The sequence below is a fragment of the Crocodylus siamensis genome, chromosome 2, assembly GCF_052110815.1.
Source record: "Crocodylus siamensis isolate JL-2025a chromosome 2, ASM5211081v1, whole genome shotgun sequence".
In the NCBI taxonomy this organism is placed as follows: Eukaryota; Metazoa; Chordata; order Crocodylia; family Crocodylidae; genus Crocodylus; species Crocodylus siamensis.
The window spans coordinates 90,953,270-90,976,001 of NC_143396.1; the positions used below are offsets into that span (position 1 = coordinate 90,953,270).

General features: G+C 40.4%; 2 protein-coding genes across 7 annotated transcripts in view; one reads left to right on the forward strand and one right to left on the reverse strand.

Moving 5' to 3' along the window:
• The window catches only part of MMAA (metabolism of cobalamin associated A), a 42,771-nt gene extending 30,593 nt beyond the window's left edge, over window positions 1–12,178 (forward strand). Inside the window, exon 10 of the transcript XR_016440765.1 lies at window positions 10,687–12,178. The gene's annotated coding sequence lies outside the window, so the exon portion shown is untranslated. The remainder of the gene's footprint in view (window positions 1–10,686) is intronic.
• A 366-nt stretch (window positions 12,179–12,544) lies between these two features.
• Window positions 12,545–22,732, reverse strand: part of ZNF827 (zinc finger protein 827) — a 152,797-nt gene continuing 142,609 nt past the window's right edge. For 3 of the 6 annotated variants that reach the window (XM_090036343.1, XM_090036342.1, XM_090036341.1), the window contains exons 12-14: window positions 21,218–21,409; window positions 20,959–21,136; window positions 12,545–16,799 (exon numbers count right to left, since the gene is read on the reverse strand). In XM_090036343.1, coding sequence (XP_089892469.1) covers window positions 15,992–16,799; window positions 20,959–21,136; window positions 21,218–21,409 — 1,178 coding nt within the window. In that variant the 3' untranslated portion in view covers window positions 12,545–15,991. Of the gene's footprint in view, window positions 16,800–18,574; window positions 18,785–20,945; window positions 21,137–21,217; window positions 21,410–22,732 lie in introns of all 6 variants that reach the window. The other 3 variants (XR_016440763.1, XM_090036345.1, XM_090036346.1) reach the window with 3 other exon arrangements.

Consider the following 22,732-nt stretch of genomic DNA (forward strand, 5'->3'; position numbering starts at 1 on the left):
TTGAGATGAACCATCTACCTATTATTAACAAAGCAGCTGCCTCAGAATCTCCTATTTTGTATAGCAAATTCTGACAGGTGTTTTTTCAGCCGTAGGCTTGCAAGGCAAAGGAGGAAATCTTGACAGCGAGAGACAGCTGTCAGATGTTGCAATCTTTTTTACCACTGCTGGAGATGGCAAGAAAAATAATGATGCATTCCTTAGCTGTAGCTCTCACCAACTACTTTTTCTCCTGGTATTAGATGAAGGGTCTCACTGTCAAGAGGTTTGTAGCTCCCCACCAGTTTATATGAGCCTCCTTCATAAATTTGAGTGAGTGGTATTTCAGTATAAAGTCCTGGCTTGGAACCCCAAAGCCTTCCTGATGCAGGCCCCCAGTAGGTAGTGCATGTCTGTCATCTAATGAGGCTCAATGGTGACAAACACCAGTGACGTGAGGAACTCAGATACCTAAATGGTACCTAGAACTACTAGAGTTTTAGTATCATCAGTGAGGTAAATCTGTCTTATAGAGACAGATTTAAATTTAAATAAACTTAATCTACATTTGAAGAAAAATCACTGAGGCAGAAGCAGGTAAAATATAGAAAGCAAATCAAATGTCCAAAGTATAAACTATATTCCATTAGGTTCACACATTTTCTGGAAACTTAAAGTAACACTGAGAGTTAAGAATTCATGGAATGAATCTATTTAAAGTGCATTTTTGTGGTTCAGAGACCTCTTTATTTTATTTTGGCTTCTGACTTGGACTCTCTGAAGTCATCTTCCTGCAGAGAAAGGAAAAAAGAATTTCCCACTAAATTGAAGAGGGAAAAAATGAACTGAATTTAATTTGGCATTTGCTTTATTTCTTATTTTAACTAAAGGAAAAACTATAGTTGGATGAATTTAGATTTAGTAGCAGCCTAAACAAAGAAGTAAGTCGATAGGTATGATCAAAGGATGAGGCAGGATTATTATATTGGCTTCTCTGAAGATGCACATTTGACAGAATTTCTATTTTTGAATCTTGTGCTTCTAAGATGAGAAGCAGACCCTGGGGAGCTGTTGGCATAAGTTTTTGCCCTGTGAGACACTGGTAGTTGAATGTCATGAGCAGACTCTCTGTGACTCAGTAGCAAAGAGTTTCCAGTTCTGTATGAATAACTTATGGCAGAAATATTTATGCAATAGCATGATCAAAAAATAATCATAAGTGTTTGCTTCCTAAGTATGAGCAGAAGTTCAGTGGGCAGGCTGGAATTGGGTTAAATGATAACTTCAGAAAAGACAACTTGCAAATAATATTCTCTTCCTAAAGATGCTGTATTGACTGGGGCTTAGGTACACAAAGGGACTTAGGCATTGCAATGTCCACTGTTATAGCATCTAGCTATTAGGCAGTCACTCTCCTGAATGCATAACTCTCTTCCTAAGAAAGTTGGGTGTCTAGGCTCCCTGTTCAAGTCAAGTGCCAAAGAATGGACTCCACAAAAGCCAGCATCCTGAGTAGGGAGCCAGGTACAGTAAATAGGAAATCTTGAGGACAGGATGCACCTGAATTCTTGCTTCTTCTGTGGGTGCAAGAAGGTACCTCCCTACAGTCAAGACTTGCTGAACACTCTTCTGGAGCTGGGTATGCCAGAGTTTGCTATTTGATTGATTGATAGTCCATTAGTTTTTTCTTTAAAAGATGTCTGAAGAGTTGGTGCCCTTCATATATCCAGTAACTCAGTGGTTAGAGCATTCTTCCAAGATCTTGGGGAATTTGGTTCTAGTCTTTCCACTCTCTACTTGATGGGATTTGAATCCACATCTGGTACCAAATAACCCTAACAAAGAGCTCAATAAAAGAGAAATATTAGGCTAGCCTGGAATGATCTACTTTTGGCAAACCCATGTTGCATTGTATCTAACGTGCCTTTAATTAGTCTTCAAAATTCTTTAATAACTATCCTTCAGAATTTGTTTTAAAACTTGGGATGCTACTGAGGCCATACTGATTGTCTGCATGACTTTCTCCCCCTGCCCCCTTTAAAATAGTTATTTGCTATTTTTTATTTGTGTAGAAGTATAAAATTATTTAAAAGCCTTATTAGCAGACATGGGACATACAAAGTAGCAGTGTGTGGCTGGTCTCATCAACAAAGCTGGTTACCTATATACTTCACCTGTTTGCATTGCAATCTGAAGCCTAGAGGTTTTGTCGCGGATTCCTAGAGAAGCCACTCCATGCTAACCTTGGCAATTCTTTACTATCCCAGAATGGCACGTAGGCCCACACAGCCAAAAAGAACCAGTACCCAGCTTCATCATCAACCAGGTTTAGGAGCCATCCAGGGAGCAGCACAAATTTGAAGAGCTAGGATTTTTATTTTGGTCAGGTGCTAAAAGTTCCACGTTGCATGCTGTTTTCTTCACATCCAGGTATCCCTTTGTACAGTTAGGATCTGAATTGCCTAGAACTGTATAATTGGAAAACATAAGATCAGCAATGTAGTAGGAGGTGAGAAAGCAGTGTATTTGGAAACCAAATAACTACCTATTAAAAGAGTGAAGAGTTCAGTATGACAAGGATTGGAACCCGGGTGCCCTACACATTAGGCATCATAGTCTTGCTCACTCTCACTCAGTGAATGAAACTGGGAACCATTTCTGCGGGTGGGATTAAGATGGTCTTAGTATAGTTTGGTGACTAGGGCCCTGTTCTGGGTAGCTGTGGGTTCAAATTCCCTCAGGCAGTGGAGGGAATTGGACTATGGTCTCCCACAACCCGAGTGAAGGTACTAACTATTCAGCTGTTTGATGGAAGAGAGTGGTAGTAGCACCCCCGTTCTTTTTATTTTGTGGCATGAGATCTGTTAGGCATAATCTGAGAGTGTCTGTAGGACTGAGAAATGCAGGCAGTATAGGCAGAAGACATCACCATGCAAAATGGTGTTGCTTAGCATGTGAATCCTAACAGGGGTTAGGCAGTAGATAGTGCCCAGGTGTTAGCAGTGCAGAGAGACATGCTTCTGAGAGTGCCCAGAATGTGAAGCAGCGAGAGAAACGTATTGTCAGACACTCAGGCACCTGGAGCCTCTGTGCTTTTAGTGTTCGGTGGCAGCTGCATGTGGAGGTTTTGAAGATCTAAATTTTGGACACAAGTGACAAAAGTGGCAGTTCAGTGCCAAATCCTGTTTAAAAATAATTTGGAGGTGTAGCCCTGAATTTCTGCTTGTGAAGGCAAAAATTAGTTCAAATAACAGCTCCACAAAGCCAAGCTTTTGTCCAAGCCATAAGAGAAGAAAAAACAATAACTGTCGAGAATTCCTGAAGCCTCCGCTGCCAAATAAGAGGGTGGGATACTAGAGGAAGTCTTGACGCTAGATGATAAAATGTAATGACAGCAGCATCAAATGGTGTGCATTGTAGGTAATGGAGAAGGTCATGTAGTTCAACCCTCTGGTCAAGGCAGGGTCATCCATATTTAATCATCCTAGATAAGTGTTTATCTCCTGGGGTCAAAAAAAGCCCCTGCGGTGCTACCTTGCAGCATGGAGAACACCTGAATGTGCAGTATGTGGCACCGCAGACATGTCTGTGCTGCCAGATACTGCACGGCTGCACTCTTCTAGACAGGCAAGGGATCCAAGGGAGAGGATTTATACCTCCCACAACAAGGGAAGAAGTACCACCCACAGTGCATGCTGGTCTAATCATGGGCAAAATTCCTTCCTGATCCCCATTGTGGTGAGCAGAGGAGCAAGACCTTCTAGCCTAGTTTAACAAGGTGGTATTGAAATTTTGATTCCTTTACTGTGAAGCTGGTAGGAAAGGATGTTTGGCAAAGACTCTTCATGGACGCTTCCCTGTGTAAACTACTTCAGGAATCTGATTCAAAGCCCCTTAGTCAGATGCATTGCTTGTAAAGCTCGTTGAGAGCCATGATTTCCATTCCACAGGAAATCACAATATTTGGGGGGGGAGGGGGGAAGGTTTGAAGACCTGGCATGTTCTGCTGGGAAAGCATTTCACTGGAAATGTTTGGAGCAGGTCCACTTATTGGCTTTTATAATTTTATGTGTGCTTTCTTCTGAGGCCTCAGATAGTGACATGTATTGGAGACAGAATAACCCCTGTTATAACTGAAGAACCCCTGGATAGACCCTGTGAGACATACAGCTGTGGCTTTTGCCAGGAAACTAGCTGTTATCTGCATTGGAATTTGGTGGGATACTGGAACATCCATGGAGCCTATAACAAGCAAAAGTGGCTGTAAAACAGGAACATCCGTTAAGTAGTGTTCACCATCATGCCAGAACTTCAGTCCATTACTTAGCAGGAAAATTGCTGCCTCCTCTGAAATACCAGTGCTGCTTCCTATAGTATGTATTTGTTGCAGTTCTTGGAGATCTACCATTCAAAAATTACCCAGAGCCAATGCTGTTTATCCTATAAGAATTGACAGGGTATATGAGATGTGGCTGCAGCAACGTTGTTGAAGTGTTAAAGCTACATGTGTTTGTGTACCAGCATGCTGGTGAATATGCAAAGCCTTTTGCAATACTCTTAGTATTCTTTCCTAGTAATAACTTGATGCAATTTAGATTTTATTATAACATTATTGACCTTATCAGACAGGCCACAGGAAAACAACAATGATCACAAAAGGCATTTTATCCATAAAATGTGATATTCAGAGCCGTCTGAACTTTAGGAAAGTGATCTGTTTGTACACCCTTAATTACATCTGCCTGGTTTGAATGGATAGAAGATGGTTGTTTCTGGTTCTGTCTACCCTAGAGAAATCTGTCACTTTTTGAATAAGAATGAACCTTGACTGTTGAAAATGAGATCTCTGCACTGTATCACCATGTAACTGGATTTTATTTATTTTTAATTGAAATGCCAACTTAAAAAGGTTCAGTGTGTATTTTTAAATCACATTAACATTTTGTTTAGCTTTTTCATTAAGTTCTACTTATACAGTTCCAATTACAGTATGTAGCTACATATACCCAAATGAAGTCTTAAAGATGATTGCTTAATAAATATTCAGAGTGCAAACAGGCAAGAGTCAGGTTACACCAAAGAATGGAGCTGTTCACTTGCATTTAACAGGTGTCATGTCTGTGAGTGACAGATATCAATATACACCCAGTGCTTTATTCTTTAACATCATGCTGATGGAGTGATAACTTCTGCGGATCTTGGTCTGCATTTGTGCTCCTATATTACTTTTTAATAATGTTGGGGTTTTTTTAAATTCATCAAAGAGGAACTAGTTTAGAACTTGAAGAATGACAGTCCTATCCCAAACTTCATAATTCCTGCAATTCTGAAAAACATCTTTTTATGAAAAAATATAAGACAGGAGGGCTCTAGCTATAGCTATGTGAAGTTTCTAATAATAATGCTGCTATATGTAGCAGGAGATTTTGCATGAGCTTGTTAGCTAATGTCAGAGTGTGTGATTCCCAGTTGCTTTGTGCCTTGCCTTCATCTAATAGCTGTTTTAGATCAACAGCATCAAAACTTAGATGCACTGTTTTTTCCACATAGGATACAGTCCATGCCAGTAGTTTTCTCTCTGCTGATGCCCTACATGCACCTAGAATTAGGATTTGTCATTAAATTGTGGGCCTCCCAACCTATACCAGAATACCCTGGTCATACTATATTTAAGGAAATAAGCACAAAAAGCCCCCCACTATGAATGCCACCAAAGCCCCATATCTGCAGACTGAATCCAATGGCTTTGTGGGCCAAATTCAGGCTTTGGGCTGTAGGTTGCCAACCCCTGGTCTAACTGTCCAGATCCGATGGCTCTGTGAACTGGATTCAGCCTGCGGCCTTGAAGTTGTCAATCCGTAGTCTAACCAGACAGAAAGCGAGGCCTCTTTCACAATATTGGTTTCATCCGACCAAAAAAAATCATCTGGAACATCTGTGTGGGGAGTCTGCACAGAGTGATCAGATGTAAAGAGGGCACTTCCTTTTGTTTTATTTAGAAAGGCAACTTCCTAAGAGAGTAACAAGCCTAAATTTATCATTTCAGTGAATCACTGTCTGAAGTGAGCTGTGATAGAAGGTATATAATAGTAGTTACCTTTCTATATATGTTAAAACTGAAGCAGAGTGGGAAGTAGCATTCCTCCGTGGCAGACAATGACGCAGGAAGATGGATTGCCATTGCAGTAACTGATGCCCAAGTTTGAGAACCATATTTTACTTGTTTGGGTGGGTTCATTTCCTAATTTTAGATCTAGTTGATAAAAATGAACAGGAGCATTCAAAATGGGCAGTTCTTACCTTTTACACGAATGGAGGTGAGCAGTGTGAAGACAGGCAATTCTATGCTGCTTTGTATCCTCAGTATTGTTTCAGCATCTTAGGCACTTGTGGGATTCATTCTCCCTTCTAAAAATCCCCATATCCAGGTCATAAAACAGCTGCTGTGCACATGTTTGCAAGCACAATACCTGGATTTGCAAGAGGTATAGCCATGTCTCCCAACAGCTGGATAAGTTCCTAGAAGACACAGTATTATTTTCCCAAGAACTGTGCAGTGTGTTTGCCACAAGACCACAGGCCAAGTTAAACTCTCCTTATTGGGCTTAGATACAGTGTCAAAACTCAGCTGGGATTTGTCAAAGCACTTGAGACTTTTGAGCAGTTGGGAGATTTTTTTTTATTTTTTAATCTCATGCCAGAAGTCTGAAAGGTTAACAGATCCATGTAATTTTTATGAGAAACCAGTTGAGAGCTAACACCTTTTTGTAAACTTTTTATGAAGTTTTTTGGCAAAGGAGAGGTGGAAAACTACAAAAAGCAAAAATACCCAACCCCCGCCCAAAAAACCCCACCAAAACAAACAAAGTTATTACGAACTGAAATGGAGTTCTGCATTGCTCCAAGGCCTGAACCAGTTCCTATTCAAGACCATGGGAATCCTTCAGTTGACTGCTCTGGAGTGGTTGAAATTATTTATGTAGATGCATCTGCAAAAAAATGAGTTTATGCCAAATTTGAGATTTATTTATATTGCAGTATAACAGTAACAGAAGGTGGCATTAAAATCTTTACATATGTTTTGCAAGCGGTTAATATTGCTCTGGCCTTCCCTAGGCAGGGATATTTCTGTATGAAAATCTATTTGATAATATTTACAATAGCAACAGCTTTATGTGTATTTAAAATACATCCTACAGGAAGTTTCTTTGCATAAATATAAAAGCTGTTTATGCTCTACTGCTGTGTGGTTTGCTCTATTAGCAAATAATTAAATCCCTATGGGCCTCAGCTTTTCTTGTATGTAAGATGGGTCTAAAATTGACCACTCTTTTATAAAGTGTTTTGAGTTCTGCAGATGAAAAAAGGCCTAGTGTTAATAAAAGTATCAAATGAAGTGCCCCAGGGGTCAGTCCTGGGCCAGTTTTGTTCAATACCTACATCAATAACCTGGAAGACAGGATGGAGTGCACCTTCAGGAAGTCTGCAGATTACATCAAGTAGGGGGGAGTAGTAGATACGCTGGAGGATAGGGCTAGGATTCAGCGAGACCTTGACAAATTGGAGGATTGGTCCAAAAGAAATCTCACGGGCCATATCCAGGTGAGTGCGGATGCTTGTTTCCTTGGGGACAAGTAGCAGTGGGGCCAGCACAGTAGCCTTACCTGGGGTCCAGTGGTCCTCAGTGAGCTGCAGCCATTGTGCTTCTGCAGCTGGGAGCCTGGCCAGCAGCTGGAGCGTGGCTCCAGTTGGCCAGGCTTTGGTTTTTTGTGGTGCACACTACTACCACATGCTCCTCTCCACTTTTTTTTTTGATGTGGGATTTTTTTGACCCCGAATCTCCCAGGGTCAACCCCCAAGTGCTTCAAGATAGCAGTGCAAGGAATGCATGCGGATGCACAGATGGGTCTGCAAAGCCAAATGCTGAACATCTGTGCTCATCTGGACGTGGCCATTAGGGTTCAATAAGGACAAATGCAGAATCCTGCACTTAGGACAGAACAATCCCATGCACTGGTACAGGTTGGGGTCAACTGGCTAAACAGCAACTCTGGAGAAGTGGACCTGGGGGTTATAGTGGACAAGAAACTGAATATGAGCCAATAATGTGCCATTGTTGCGAAGCAGGCTAACAGCTACCTGGGCTGCATTAGCAAGAGTACTGCCAGCAAATCAAGGGAAGTGATTATTCCCCTCTTCGCCACTGGTGAGGCCACATCTGGAGTACTGTGTCCAGTTTTGTGCCCCCCCCCGGCAGAAAGGATGTAGACAAACTAGAGAGAGGCCAGAGGAGGACATTGGAACTAGTGAGGGGTCTGGGGCACATGACTTATGAGGAGAGGCTGAGGGAGCCGCTTATTTAGTCTGGAGAAGACTGGGGGGGGAATTTAATAGCAGCCTTCAACAACCTGAAGGGGGGTTCAAAAGAGGATGGAGCAGGACTGTTCTCAGCGGCGGTGGATGACAAAACAAGGAGCAGCGGTCCCAAGTTACAGGAAGGGAAGTTTAGGTTAGATATCAGGAAACACTTTTTCACGAGGAGGGTAGTGAAGCACTGGAACAGGTTACCCAAGAGGTTGTGGGATCTCCATCTCTGAAGGTTTTCAAGACCTGGCAAGACAAAGCCTTGGCCGGGATGATATAGTTGGGCCACCGTATCAGAGCCTGATTTTTCAAGGATGATTGCTCAGCACTTCCTAAAACCAGGCTTCTGTACAGGAGCTGGGCCTGCTTTGAGCAGGGGTTGGATTAAATGAGCTCCTTGGGTCTCTTCCAGCCCTAAATTTCTGCTTCTAAAACACTGGAAAATGACTTCCAGACAGTTTTTAGGGGGTATGAAATCAGCTCTGCAAGATGTTGTTATGAGATGGCCAGAAAGTGTGTGGGTAAAAAAAATTCCTTTTTGAAAAAAAGAAAAAAGAGAAAGGGATTTTAGTACTAATTGAAAGCCCTGGAGGAGAGCAACCAACTTGGGTCACCTTATCAGAGCCTGATTTTTCAAGGATGATTGCTCAGCACTTTCTCAAAGTAGGCTTCTGTACAGAGGCTCATGCTAGACACTCAAAAATGAAGGCTTCCCAAACCTCACTAGTCACGTAACATTTTGCTGCTAATCTTTTATTAGCCCATAGTCTGGAAGAGGCTGTGCAGGCTTCTGCATATTGTGCTTTAGCTCTGACCTGAAGGGACTATTTATAGGGTGAGAGGGTAGCTTAATTTCACTGCCAGTCTTTAACCTCCCTGCTGAGACTTGTCAACAAGTGTGCTAATTAGCACTAAATATGATGGCAGTTATAGTAATGTGGACATCTGTTCACCAGGACAAAATTGATATTTTTAAACCATTATGTGTCTAATGTAGAATACAGCTATGCATACTTAATACCTATATGACAGCAATCTTTTTTATACTGAACATCAGCATAGGTAGAGATATAAAAAAAAGGTAATTTTTTGCAATGTTTTTAATATCTTAATTGGGGCGCTGAACTGTTGAGCTCCTGGTGATGGAGGTTTTACCAATGCAGAAGTGGAAGATTGTAAAAAAATTATCCCAATGCAAATGTTTAAAACTTCTAAGAACTTTACAGGGCTTTTAGGCTGCTTGTTTGGTCACCTACAGAATCTTTTTGTCCCAAAGTTGAGTGCATGGAAGTCTATGGCTGGATGATCAGCTCAGTCCCATTATTATTAAGGAACTAAATGTTGCATTTTAGTTAATATGTCAAAAATGGCCAAGGCAATTTTAATTGTTCATACAAAGGAACAAGGCCAGGTTCATAAAAGGACTTAGGTGTCCAAGTCCTATCAATGGGCAGAGACAGAAGTGATAATTTTTGCCCCACCTGGCCACAGAAAGTGGTCTATAGCTGTGACCAAACACAAGTACATGGCTGTAGACTGCTTAAAAAATGGCTGATTGGGCAACAATTTTGAGCCCTCATTGCATGAGGGTCAGATGAAGACATTTCAAAACAGTGTCTTCTGTAACTTGTCTGCCTGCTTGCCAGACTTTGAACTGTTTTCACAATGAAAGGGAGGAAAGGCGCAGAGGGAGTTTGGTTTGGGGGTGTTTCAGCCCCTGCTGGAGGATGGGGTGGGTGAATTGGGGGGGGCAGGGGTTTCCAATTCACCCCAGCCGGGGAACCCCTAGAACCAGCTGCCCCTGCTGCCTTGCCCTCCTCCCGTTCTGAAAACAGCCAGGGCTGGCAGGGAGCAGGGGCATTGCTGCGGGAAACTGGCTGCAGGCTCCCAGCCCACAGCTAGGTTCCCCTCTGCCCTGGCACCAACAGTGAACAGTGAACAGTGGTCAGCAATGTGCCAGATCTGGTCTACAGTCAGCATGATGGCTTATATGAATCCCAGTATTAGGTACCTGACTTTCCCCAGGCATTACACAGCAGGCTTGGGTGCTAAGCATGCCACTGAAATGGTTAAGCTGTTCTGTGGATTTAGCTCCGGGTTCTCCCTAAGTGATCAGAGCTCAGTTGACTTTACCAGAACATAGGCTGAGGATGTAGCCCAAAGCATATATTTGGAAGAAGAGATGAGGTGCAAGTGGAATAATCTCAGGTAAGATTTATGGGAAATATTTCAGAGGATGGCCAGTAAACAGCTTATCTTCCATCTTTTTGCCAACTGGTGTACATTAGCATTGTATAACTCAAAGCATAAAGCAAATATGACTTTACTTTTCTTTTGCCATAGGAACAGCGGCAGTGAAGGGGTTGAGACAATCTCTCCTTAAACATAACTGATTATGCTATTCTCACAGCATCAGAAGCGGAAGTACCCTTTGTCCACAGCTGGGTACAGACTGATGGAGAAGTGTGATAAATCATCATCAGGTTCATAAAAACAGGCTGGTGGGAGGTGCCTAAAGGTTTGTATATATAAGAATAAAAGCAGAATTTTTCCAGATGATTTGAAGTTTAGGTGTCTTGATCTGCACCAAAGATTGCAATGTGCAAGATCTTTTATTAGATTAATGTTGGTATATTAAGGATACTTACATGGAACCAATAATGGTAACTTTATCAGTGTGTCAGCATGCTGCTCTAACTTCATTTTAAAGTCAAGCTTCTATTATTTTGATAACCATGGCTCTGACCAATACGACTCTTGTTCATTTGTGTCTGACCTTGGACCAACATCGATGTTTCCTTCCTCTTCATATCTCCTGTGGATCTGAATGTCTTAATTACATTAGCCTTTCATTAAACAAATGTTGATCTTTACAAGATGTTGACAAGGCATATGCACTGAACTGCATGAAAGAAAATTCAGCTTGTATGTGGAGACTAGACACATAGCTTAGGTCTATGGACTCCACACCAGGGACCATGTGTTTAAATCATAGGCATTGTAACACCCAAATCCTTTTGTGCCTCAAGTCCTAAGGTACCAGTCAGTCTAAATAAGGGTGGTAAAATCTGGATGGATAGCAGAATTTCGTAGATTTTAAGATGAGAAGGAACCATTATGATAACATATGTTGATTTAATCTTCCTCTCACTTGTACTGTTTCCTTATAGTTTACCCTCAACCAATTATACATAATTGTTCACGCCTTCACACAGATATAGCGCTACCCTTTTACCATAGAGGTGTGGCTGTGACAATACTGTTTTCATGTATACATCACCATCATACCGAAGGGTCTTGATACGTTTCACATTCTTTGTAACGTCACGTACTATGTAGTCAATTTTTGCATCACTAGAAACGTGTACTAAAATAAAGCTGTATCTGTGGTAGAAATTGGCTACTACTTAATGGTATTCAGTATTACTCGGTGTTATTTCTAGCAGGAAAAAAGAACACCACAATTTCCAAACTATGGGTTGTGACCCCTTGTGGGTAGGAATAGGGTCAGGGGATCCACAGAAATTCAGTCACTGCTGAAGGGCTTAGAGCAGAAGTGGAGATGTAGTGCAAAAAGGACTGGGAAGTGCTTCTGTATTTAAAAATTAAGTGGGACTTTTTGGAATGAAGCTAGATGTGGCTACAAAGCAAGGATTACATCTTTGTTGTCTGATATTGCCATGTGAGAACAATGCCTCAAAAAGGTCAAGCCCTTTCATATCTCATCTGAAAGTTAGCACTTCCAGTCACAAGAGTGCACCCCTTAAAAGCATAATCGGGTATTGGCTCATTACCCAATAAAAGGAAAGACAGCTCAACATCATTTCAGGTAGCGTAGGGTGCTCCTTAGGGGTCTTCCATTCAATTACTGAGCAGTTCCCATGCTGCTTTGCTTGTGAGATTATAATAAAAGGCCACATGGCAGGAGGCCAGCTATGCAAGGAGGAAGCCTCTTTGTATTTTAATACTTTAAAAAAAATGATTAATAAATAGATTAATATAGAAAATGTAACAAACACGCAAAGCTTATTAATGGCTAAAATAGAAGAGAATGTTTTCCTTACCTTTTGTTTTGGATCTGTTACTTTTGCAAAACACTTTTTCTACCAGTATATTAAAAAAAAATCCTTAAACATTAATTGGTCAAGAAAGCAATAGAAAAGAAAAAACAAAACAAGCAAACAAAAAAAAGGAACCAGAGTTTAGCCAACCTTTTTAATTAGAGTATATTGTACTTCCAAACTGGATACACTATAAATTGGCAATGCAACATAAGATGCAAAGGAATATACCAGTTACTGTCAAAATGACCCTGTACAGCCTTATAATGCAAAAAGCTTTATACAATACAAATTTTATTAATGTACACAAACCTTGACAGAGTGATATTTGAACATAATACAACACGTAAAAAAATAGAGAAAGAAGGAAAGTGCTGAGAACTTTAAATGAATTATTGGATGGAAAAAACAAGTCAAACTTCATTAAAGAATGCATAGTGAAAACAAGTATGAAATTAGCAGTATGGTGGTGGGAATTATCAGAACTGTTAGTCTTTAATAGGTAAGGGCTGTCTATAGAGAACATTCCTTTCTTTAGCCTTGTACTGCTCACCCGGTATTGTACACGCAAGGGCTCTGATAAATACTGTCTATTTTTCTTAAAAAAATAAAAACCTCCAAACACACCTTTCCTCACTCAGAAAACTTGTATAACTTACCAGAAAGAATTAAATGTCTCTTTCCAAAGTGCTAAATAAAATTGCCATTAAACATTACTGTGCCACTTGAATACAGGTAGAGTGAAAAATTGTTAAACACGTGGCATTAATATGTTGACAGTTCCATCACACTCATTCCTGGACGTCCCAGCCCCGTTTATTTTGCAGTCTGGTTTATATTCCAGCTTCTTTTCTCCTATGCATCTGTAGTTTCTCTGTTGGTGCTCAAATGTTCTTTTTGTGTTTAAAGGGTGCTTTCTGTAATAGAATGGGCTCAAACCCTGCAAATGTATCTGGCTGAACTCCTGTTTGCCTAATTCATGTGCTAAAGGTTACTCAGCTTGTATCAGTTGTTACTTTGAATGACCTACTACTACAGAGCTCAGCTCCAGCATTTTCTGTTCTGTCAATACTTCTGATGAAGTTGATGGACATTCTGATGGGGTAAAGAATGATAAACAGGACCCTGAGTTGAGTGCATTAACTATCAAGAGATTTCTACAGGATTTGGAATAGGTGACTTTTCTTAATAGCTCAGCTAGAATAGCAACATACTCATTAAGACAACCTATCTGATGGAGCTTAAATAATTGGATAGGAAATCTTGTCATTGTTATTTTCAAACTGTTATGTTACAAGCAGCTCATATTTTAGGCTCTCCTCTGTGTTTCTGCACAGTAAACAGCTTCCAGTATTTTAACACTGGTACACAGGGGAGGATTTTCTTCCCAAGACTTCAGAGGACAGTTTTGTAATGACAATAGGAAATGGTTGGCCTGGAACTGCACTGGAACCGTATTAAATCCCTTAAGCTTAGTTGTAAGTTTTCGCATCCTTTTAAATCATCATTTAGGAAAGGGCTTCCATACAAGCTGAATTTTAAGCACGATGAAAGTTTAGCATGTTACAGTGAAGAATATGACTAATGTCCCTTTCTTCATAATCATGCCTTCTTGCATTGGGGCTTAATTTTGATACTGTCACAACCAATAGATCAGATACAAAGTCCACAGTCCGCTGAGGTTGATAGGCCTCTACTCATTAACTCCAATGGGCTTTGAATTAAGCCTTAAAATGTATACAAGATAGAGAATGCTTTCAAGGGAGGGAATAATGTGAGGGTACCAAAATAAATCCAATTTGGGCAGCCTTTCTTAACGGCTTAGTTGGGAGGCACCCTGAGGAACGCTAGTCAGAACTCTATACCTGGGCGAACATAAAGAACCCAACCCAATTCCAAGATGAAACACAACAGAAAACAATATGAAAGCATTCCTGTATGTCAAATGGCCCTAAGTGATGAGTACATTTTAAAGATTTTTGTATTTTTTTATAACTTCCATTTTCAAGAAAAAACATCTTTTACTCTTGACCTTTCTCCTTGTTTTGCACTAGAAATTACATTGTCTTAAGAAATACAGATTTGTTAACATTCAGCCAAGACTTTTTCTTCTTTTAAGATCGTTGCTTGCATTTCAAGATTAACAAAGGTTCTGCAACAAATCCGCGTTTGCTTCTTACTGCAATAAAGTGCTACATATAAAGTTGTCATTTTAATGACCACAAAGTAAGAGCATTAAATAAGTATAAAGTTAGCCTTCTAGCAGTGTACACTCTATCAGCTTTTAACAAAAAGGAATAAAGTATTACTAAATAACATGAAGGATAATATTGGTAGGACCATGGAATCTGCAAGTACAATTGAAATAGAGGATATATATAAAAAAAAGGAGACCTGTCTGATTAAACAGCACCTTTTCATAGCTTTATATTTCAAAGAAACTGCCAGTACCTCTTCAAATATATAGTCTGATATTACTTCATCCCACAGAAGAAACATTTTTCTTCTTTTTTTCGTAAGTGAGAAACAAACTAGTGCAAGACTAAAGCACTGTGCAAAACTGCCTTTTTTTTTAGTCTGAGCATTTCTACCCAGAATTTACCATACCCCCCATTTTTAATCCCCTTTGCTAGATTTAACCACCATAGAATTCTAGTTATGCAAGTTGTTCCTGCAAACTAAAGGTATCCACTGTATTAATACAGTGTGTGTGTGTGTGTGTGTGTGTGTGTTTGTATTAATACAGTGTGTGTGTGTGTGTGTGTGTGTGTGTGTGTTTGTTTGTTTATATGCCCTTTTAAAACAAAAGATGCATGGACCAGACCCTGAGCTTTGTTACACCAGTGTAACAGTTAAGGAACTGGCCCTATGTGTGTATACACACATTTTATTTTCATACTCTCATCTTACAGTGCTGAAAGTAATTTCCTCCAGATCTGTTCCACCTTCATCCCCAAATCTTTACAATGGATGATCTGAGGACAAGGCACAAAGTATGCTATGGGAAACTGCATGCAGCACTGAAATAATATATCAATCCTCACTGAACCAAGCATTGCTCTCTCCACAACCCTACAGAGTTTGGGGAAGAGGCAGAGGGAAAAGGGGCAAGTATGGAAAAAGGGAACATTGTAATAATTATTAAATTAGCCAAATACAAAGGATGTGCAAAAGCAATGTCATGGCACACAACAGATTTTCTCACACTCATTCTCTCTCTCTTTCTCTCACACACACACACAAACACACACACCCCCACACCAAAAATAAAATGTATCAACATGTAATTTTACAAGTGCTGATTGCCGTTAAGGACACTCTTGTTCAGTTTAACAAGACAAAATAGTTTTTTTAGATAAGAGTACTGGGAACATGCCTCTGAAGGTAGAAATATGCAGTAGGTTGCCTCTCTGAAGATTTAATAAAGCAGCTTTCATGTCAATGCAATAAGTATACACACAGAGCCATTTTCTAAACCTTACTAATGATATATAGTACAAGTGTTCAGACCTCTTCGGTCTATATTTTGCAGCAACGTATACCTGCTGGGTTTGTTGGGGTATTTTTGGTACAGAATGTAACTGTCTTCAGACAGTTTCTGCCCTTTCTGTTAGTCCAAGGTAGGCGAGGAAGGAGTGTTTCGGCGAGGTGGCACCTGCAGGTGCAGTCTGAGGTCTGGGTGGATGGAATGTGACATCAAAGTGGTTCTTGGGGAAGAACATTGTTAAGGGAATGAGGTGGGCAAAATCAGAATTCCAATATTTATCCAAGCACAGAGAAGTGCCGTTTATGGCCAAGGCCTTGACTGCCAAGTTTGGCTCTCCACCACTGCTGTGTGCAGCTGACATGGCCACTGTTTGCAGAGCCTGGGAGGCAGACATTACTGAGAGGGGTGACAAGAGGTTTCTGGAGCTATTGACTGTGAGAAGAGGGCTGGCTTCCTTGGAGTTTGAATACTGGCCCTTCTTCTCCTCTTCGACACAGTCCCCATTCTGGTGCTTCTTCACGTGGCGGCTGAAGACAAAAGGGTGGGTAGTCTTGAACAGGCACTCGTCGCAGCTGAAAGTCTGACGTGGAGCATGCTTCAGTTTCTTGTGCAAGTTGAGATTGTCTTTGCGTTTGCAGCTGTAGCTGCACTGGTCACAGTGAAAAGGGCGCTCACCGGTGTGGACACGTACGTGCTCTATTAGCTTGTTGGCGGTCTTTGACAGATAACCACACTGGTCACACTTATAATGGTTGCCGAGGCGATGTTCCCGGATGTGCATTTCCAGCTCCAGCTGATTTGCTTTCACTGTCTGGCAAATCCGACACTTGTACTCCATCTTGTAGTGGGTCTTCAGATGGCATTCCATTGCTGCAGGGCGGTTGGTGGAGTAAATGCAGAACGGGCACCTAGCAAAACAACAAGACCCAGGAAAAGGCAGACATTCAAGTTCTGAAGATAATTCTTTCTTCAAACGTTCCTCCACCCTTTTAAATGCATGAATGGTTCTGGTTTATTTTAACCCCTTTTTACTACAACTATGGGCAAAACCATGGTTTTTCAGCACTTTGTAGCATATTTAGCTCATCTTATCATTGGCTCTTCAAAAATGTAAGTGTGCTGATACATTATAAACTTATTCCTAGGAAATTCTTGACACCACCCACAGCTGTGTGCACCTAATCTAATGACTCGTCTACCCAGGAAAGTTAATGCACAGAAATGCTGGATGTGAATTTACAGCAGAGACACATGTAGAGCAGACAGACTGGCTGTGTGTGAGGAAGCTTATTTTACTTTCAGGCCACTTCTTGCTGGAAAGCGAGTTTGTGCAGCTATGCATAACAGTGTCCACTTACATAAAGAAAGAATAAACTTGTGCTATGCCACGCAAAACACAAACAGAAGGAGAATGCTGGGAAATCCTTTCAAGGATAAACTTGGAATACACTCGAAAGAAACAGCAACAAATAGCCTGCTGGAAAGATTTCCTGTCTACTGAGTAATATTCTGTTAGCCAATAACTGGTCTTTTCCCGGATGACTGTATTACCCTGCTCTCTTGGAAATGAAGTCAAAACTCAGCGCAAACTGTGGTGAAGTTAGTAACCACTGGCACTGGACACAAGCAACTGGTTTAAGTAAGTTGCCAGAGGCCCAAACTCTTCCCTTAACATCTCTGATATAAAGATCAGAAGAAAAGTGGGGTTGGAAGATGGGTTTATAACAATCTGTGCAAAGAACTACAATTTCTGGTGAGTACATTTTCTTCTCTGAGTATACCCTGCAGATAAACTCATTTTTGAGGGGTGAACTAGGCATACCAACTCATCAGAGGTGGCTGTAACAGGCTGGCATGGTTTGCCTGCTAGTAATGCACCCTGATGCCAGATGTTGATGTTGTTTGGGAATTTTTAGTGAGTTGGCAGAATCCACTAGAGGAACTTGCCGATTACTCCACAATAGGAGTAATCAATGGGAATGGGTCCCTAGAGAAAGAAAGAGGAGGGTCTACATTAGACTCTTGACAGAGTAGTCTGGAAAGAGAAATCCTTAGATGGGCCTCATCTGGGAGAAAACCCAAAGGTAAACTTGTTATCTTACTGTTAATTTCTCCATCCATAATACCAAAATATAGAAAGGGGGTCAATTTTGACTATTTAGTATGGGACTGGAATTGAAAGCAGACTGGAGAAGACATTTGCATGTGGAGGCGCTGATTATTTAAAACATAAAGATTACAGAACCATTCTGCTCTTGACCTGGCTGCCAAACAAAAAAAAAAGTAATATTTAGTAAAGGTATTACTAGGGCTCCAGATTGTACCCTTACAGCTCTCACCAGTTTGTGTTGATCTGCTTTCACTGTCTGGCTATCTAACATTTGTACTTCAGCATTTAAGATAACCTCTGAGCAGAGATAATCTCTTCCCTAGACTTGTGTCCATTTGCTACAAATGGTCTAGGAGATGTACACAACTTTAATTTTTATCTAGATGGTTACCAAGAGACACTTAAAACAGAGAGAGAATAACAACTAGGAAAAGGACAGACTGAGTGTAGCAACAATAATTTTTGATTTTTAAAAGCACTCTGATCCAAAGAGGCAGCCCTGCACAGAGGATACTAAAACAATTAACAGTACCAGAGCAAGGGAGCAGATGTCAAGACATCACACATACCTACCTCTCTTGGTGCTAACTCCTCTTTGGATCAGAATCTTAGATTTTGTTCTGGAGCTGGGTAGGAACAGAAGAACGATGGAAGAGTTTTCTGGTCTTTCTCCAAATCCTCAATGGTCATCAGGAGGCAGAAAAATACAATTCTACTTGATCCTTAGATCTCTTTGGGCCTTTTTATTAGATCCAGCCCTCAATCTGCCTCTAGCTTGAGCAACTGAAAGAAGGGCAAGGAGATGACTTAGCTGTACTGCTAGAGCTAAACTGAGAAGCCTTCAAAGTCTTCCCATTACCTTTCAGGGTATAGGGGACAGCTTCAACGCTGATCACACCCAAGCAGAATAAGCAACTAGTGTAAGTGTCTGAGACAGCTATCTCATTCTTGCAAGCTATGTACTTTTAAATCTGGTTTTCTCTCCAGATTCAGTCACCACATCAGAATTGAACAGAGACCCTAAATAATGGATCTATTGAGCTGGATACAAGAGTCAGTTGGCTGATGGAAAAAATCCACAAAGTGCAGGCACAGATTTAGCCAAAACTAAAATCCTGTGCTGGTGCAGCAAAAGAAGACACTTGCAGAAGTTCTGATGTGTTGACGCTCACCCTGGGTTGAACTACTTCCAATCTCAGTGCCTGCAGTGGTTGGAACAAACAGAGACTTGGGGCAAGAGTATTATAACATGTTATACAGATTATCTAGCTCACTACAGAGCAAGCAGGGAGCCCCCAGCAGTCACTGCTTGGCCCCGAAGCCATACATGTGCTCTAGAAACTGAGATCTATGTAAACAGTTCTTAAAGGACAAATCCTGTTTCTCAACACCAATGAAATGTTCTTAAAAGGGAGAATGGTAAAAGGAGAGGACAAGTTGCAATTTAATGCAGTAACCTAATGCCCAGGTTTGACACAGAAACACCTACATAAATCTGGACTTCCCTGAGACAATTCTGAAATCCTTGCACTACCCTGAACTATAGCACAAAATACTGTATTATCTACAATATGAACAGGAAATACAGTACAAGCAGTTCCATCACAGAGAACTAATGTAGACATCTGCAGTCTGTTACATTTTAAGGACATTTCTGTGACCCCTGCTTGGTTTCTCTATTGCAGTTCAGCCAAAGACAAAGACTTTCTCTGACTCATACTATTACAATTATCCTTTCAAGCAAATTAATTCATTCACATGGTCAGAAAAATACTGCTCTGACAGAGGGTATCATGATATTCTGATGCCTTCATTTACCAGTCACATTATAATTTATAGAGTAATTAAGGCTGATGGCTATTCAGTAATTTATAAATTATATTGTACTGTATGGCTTGAGGATATGTGTACATAAGTGAGTAGCTAAACCATGCAGTGCCTTCCTTGTTACATCTACAGAGAATACAACTTTAATAAATAATGAAACAAAAAGGACTAAAGCATCGGGGTATTTGATACTTCAGCAGGCAAATCAAGAAAAATACCCAGAGATGACAATAATACTGCAATGGAGAAAACCCAAACCAAAACACTTTACAAAATCTACTGATGCAGCTGCAAACTAAGGATGTTTCTTGAGGTATTAAGATAAAATAGAACAGGGACCCACTGTTTGACTTTCTCTCAATTCCAAAAAATATTTAATGAGAAACAAAAATAAAGAGAGCCCCACAGAAAGGTTTAGAGATTATTTACTCCAGTATAGAAACAAAAACAGGAAGAATTTTTAATGATTACCAGTGAGGACTGACATTGCATTAGGAACTGAAAAGGCTGATGAATAATTGAGAAAGTTGCCTTTTAAGAAGATATTTTGTGTTTTGTTACTTCAACAACAAGTTTATACACTGTTGATCTCAGGGTGAAGAGTTTTGTAAATGCTTGGCCTGAACTTTTTATATTATTTTTTTCTTCTGAAAGCCAGGTTAACAAACTACCTCAAAGAAATGGTCATCCTTTGCATTTATGGCTTCCTGTGGTGACTGCTTTCAAACTCAGTTCTAAACTCCCCTTGCTGGGATGCCTCCAAAAATAGAGATCATTTAGGCTGCTGGGTCCTTGAACTCTCCTGTCTGTCCTCTCATCCAATATTAAGGTTTCGGTCTCTTTGGGGGCAGTGACTGTGTTTTTTTTATCTAGTCTGTGCAGCAACTATTCTGTTGGGATCTTGGTCCATGACATGGCACCCTAAGCCTCATTAACATAAAAATAATAATAAACTACATAGAGCCAAAGATATTGGGATTGTGTTAACTACTTAAAAGTAAAAATGACAGCCCCTGACTTTGGAGCATAGGATCTTAACTCACTCCTTTTAATGTATGTCCCCCAAAATTTATCCCCATGGTATTAGAGGTGCTTAACACAGTAAAAGTTTGTGTACTTGCTTTCCTTACTTGAGCCCACCAGTGGGGACAGTGTGGCATTTCTTGTGCTCCAATAACTGCTCAGGTGTCTTCATGAACTTATGGCACACGTCACACTCGAACATCCGTGTGATCAGGTGGATTTGCAAATGGCGCTCAAACATGTTCTTTGTTTTGCAGACAAAGTTACAAAAAACACATTCAAAGCCTGAAAATGAAAAAAGAAGGATACATGGCAAAGTTTATCCCGTTTGCTCGTATGCAAAAAGGCAGCCTGTCTTTCTTTTACCTTTCTCTGACTTCTCTTCTATGTTCAATGAGGTCTGGCTACCAGGCACTACAGAAATGACTACCAGATTGTTCGAACCCTTGTTTTTTTGGGCGATATCTGCATCTTCTTTGCTGTTGGCAGAATCACTAAGTGCTGACAAGGAAGATGAAGAAGGGCTGTTTGATTCACTAGGTGTCTTCCTCTCTTCAGCTGGAAAACAAGAATAAAAGTAAACTTACTGGTTGCTATACAGAGAAGAACTCCATCATTGTGATACAGCTCCAGTTATCTCATGTTTTCTTAGTTCCAGGAAGAAGTGACTTGCATTAAAGGCAGAAGGAAAAAAAAATACTTTTTAACTCACTTCTGGGCAAGTAAGCTTGCTTTGTAAGTATCATGGTTACTTTGCCTTCCTTCCTATTACAAGAGGTTATAACAGCACAACTATCAATTTGTCCACAGGGGGCAGTAAGAAGGGAATACATAATTTTGCCTGCAACCAGCTTGAGAAAAGGTGAAACAAAGAAACATTTTTAATTAGCATAGAACATAGAGCCAAGCAGAAATCAGTCACTTTGTAAATTTTCAAAGCTCCTGTAAAACTTTTGCTTTTTGTTCACCTAAAGGCTTAGGAATATGGGTACTTCATCATTGTTTCAGCTAAGCCTTTTCTAACTCACTTTGTGGGCTCTTTGTGTTCATTTTAGTGATGAAATCAAGGAGGAAAAATCAAACTAGTTGTCCCATTCATTTTGTATAGTTCCATAGTAATTTGAGTCTTTCCCACAACCTTTCTCTCTGATTACCACATGTGCTCTCTGGCCAGTGCTAATTTCTATTTCATCAATGCTCCAGACTGCTCCAAGACATCGGAGGCGAGAGATGGAACCATAAGCGCTTACAAAGAGTTAGTCCTGCTGGCAGGAGAAAACGGACAAGGAGCTCAAGTCATCCCTGGTGTCAAGCCACTAATGGATTTGACATCTGGAGTAAGAGAGAAGAAAGATCAAAGTCTTGTTGTGTGTGTATTATTATAAAAAGCTCTCTGCACCAGTTTTTTGGGGTTAGTATGCCAGGGTCTAGATTTTAAAAGGTATTTAGGTGCCTAAAAAAAACTCTTGGGAAATTTGCAAAAGCACTAACTTGCATTGATTTCATTTGCATCTTCATCCAACTACTTTAAAAATGGTTCTTTGTGCTTAGATGTTAGCGCATTTAGAGTGTACCAGTGTATCACTGTCATCAACAGAGCACAGCCAATTATTTCTGGGATAATTCTGGAAAATCCAGACATTTATGTAATAGCGAGACTATTAAAAAAGATGGCCTGAATAGACTTTCATGGGAATGACTGCAAAAGGTTATTACTTGAATCCAAGACCAAGATGACCCTGAATTTAAGACGACCCTACACAATTAGATTCTATATGTAGACAATATATAAACTTGTTATAATTTCCCATGTACAGAATCTAATTTTTGGAGGGTCATCTTAAATTCATCCCCCAGCCTCACTGTTGCAGCAGGGGGGCA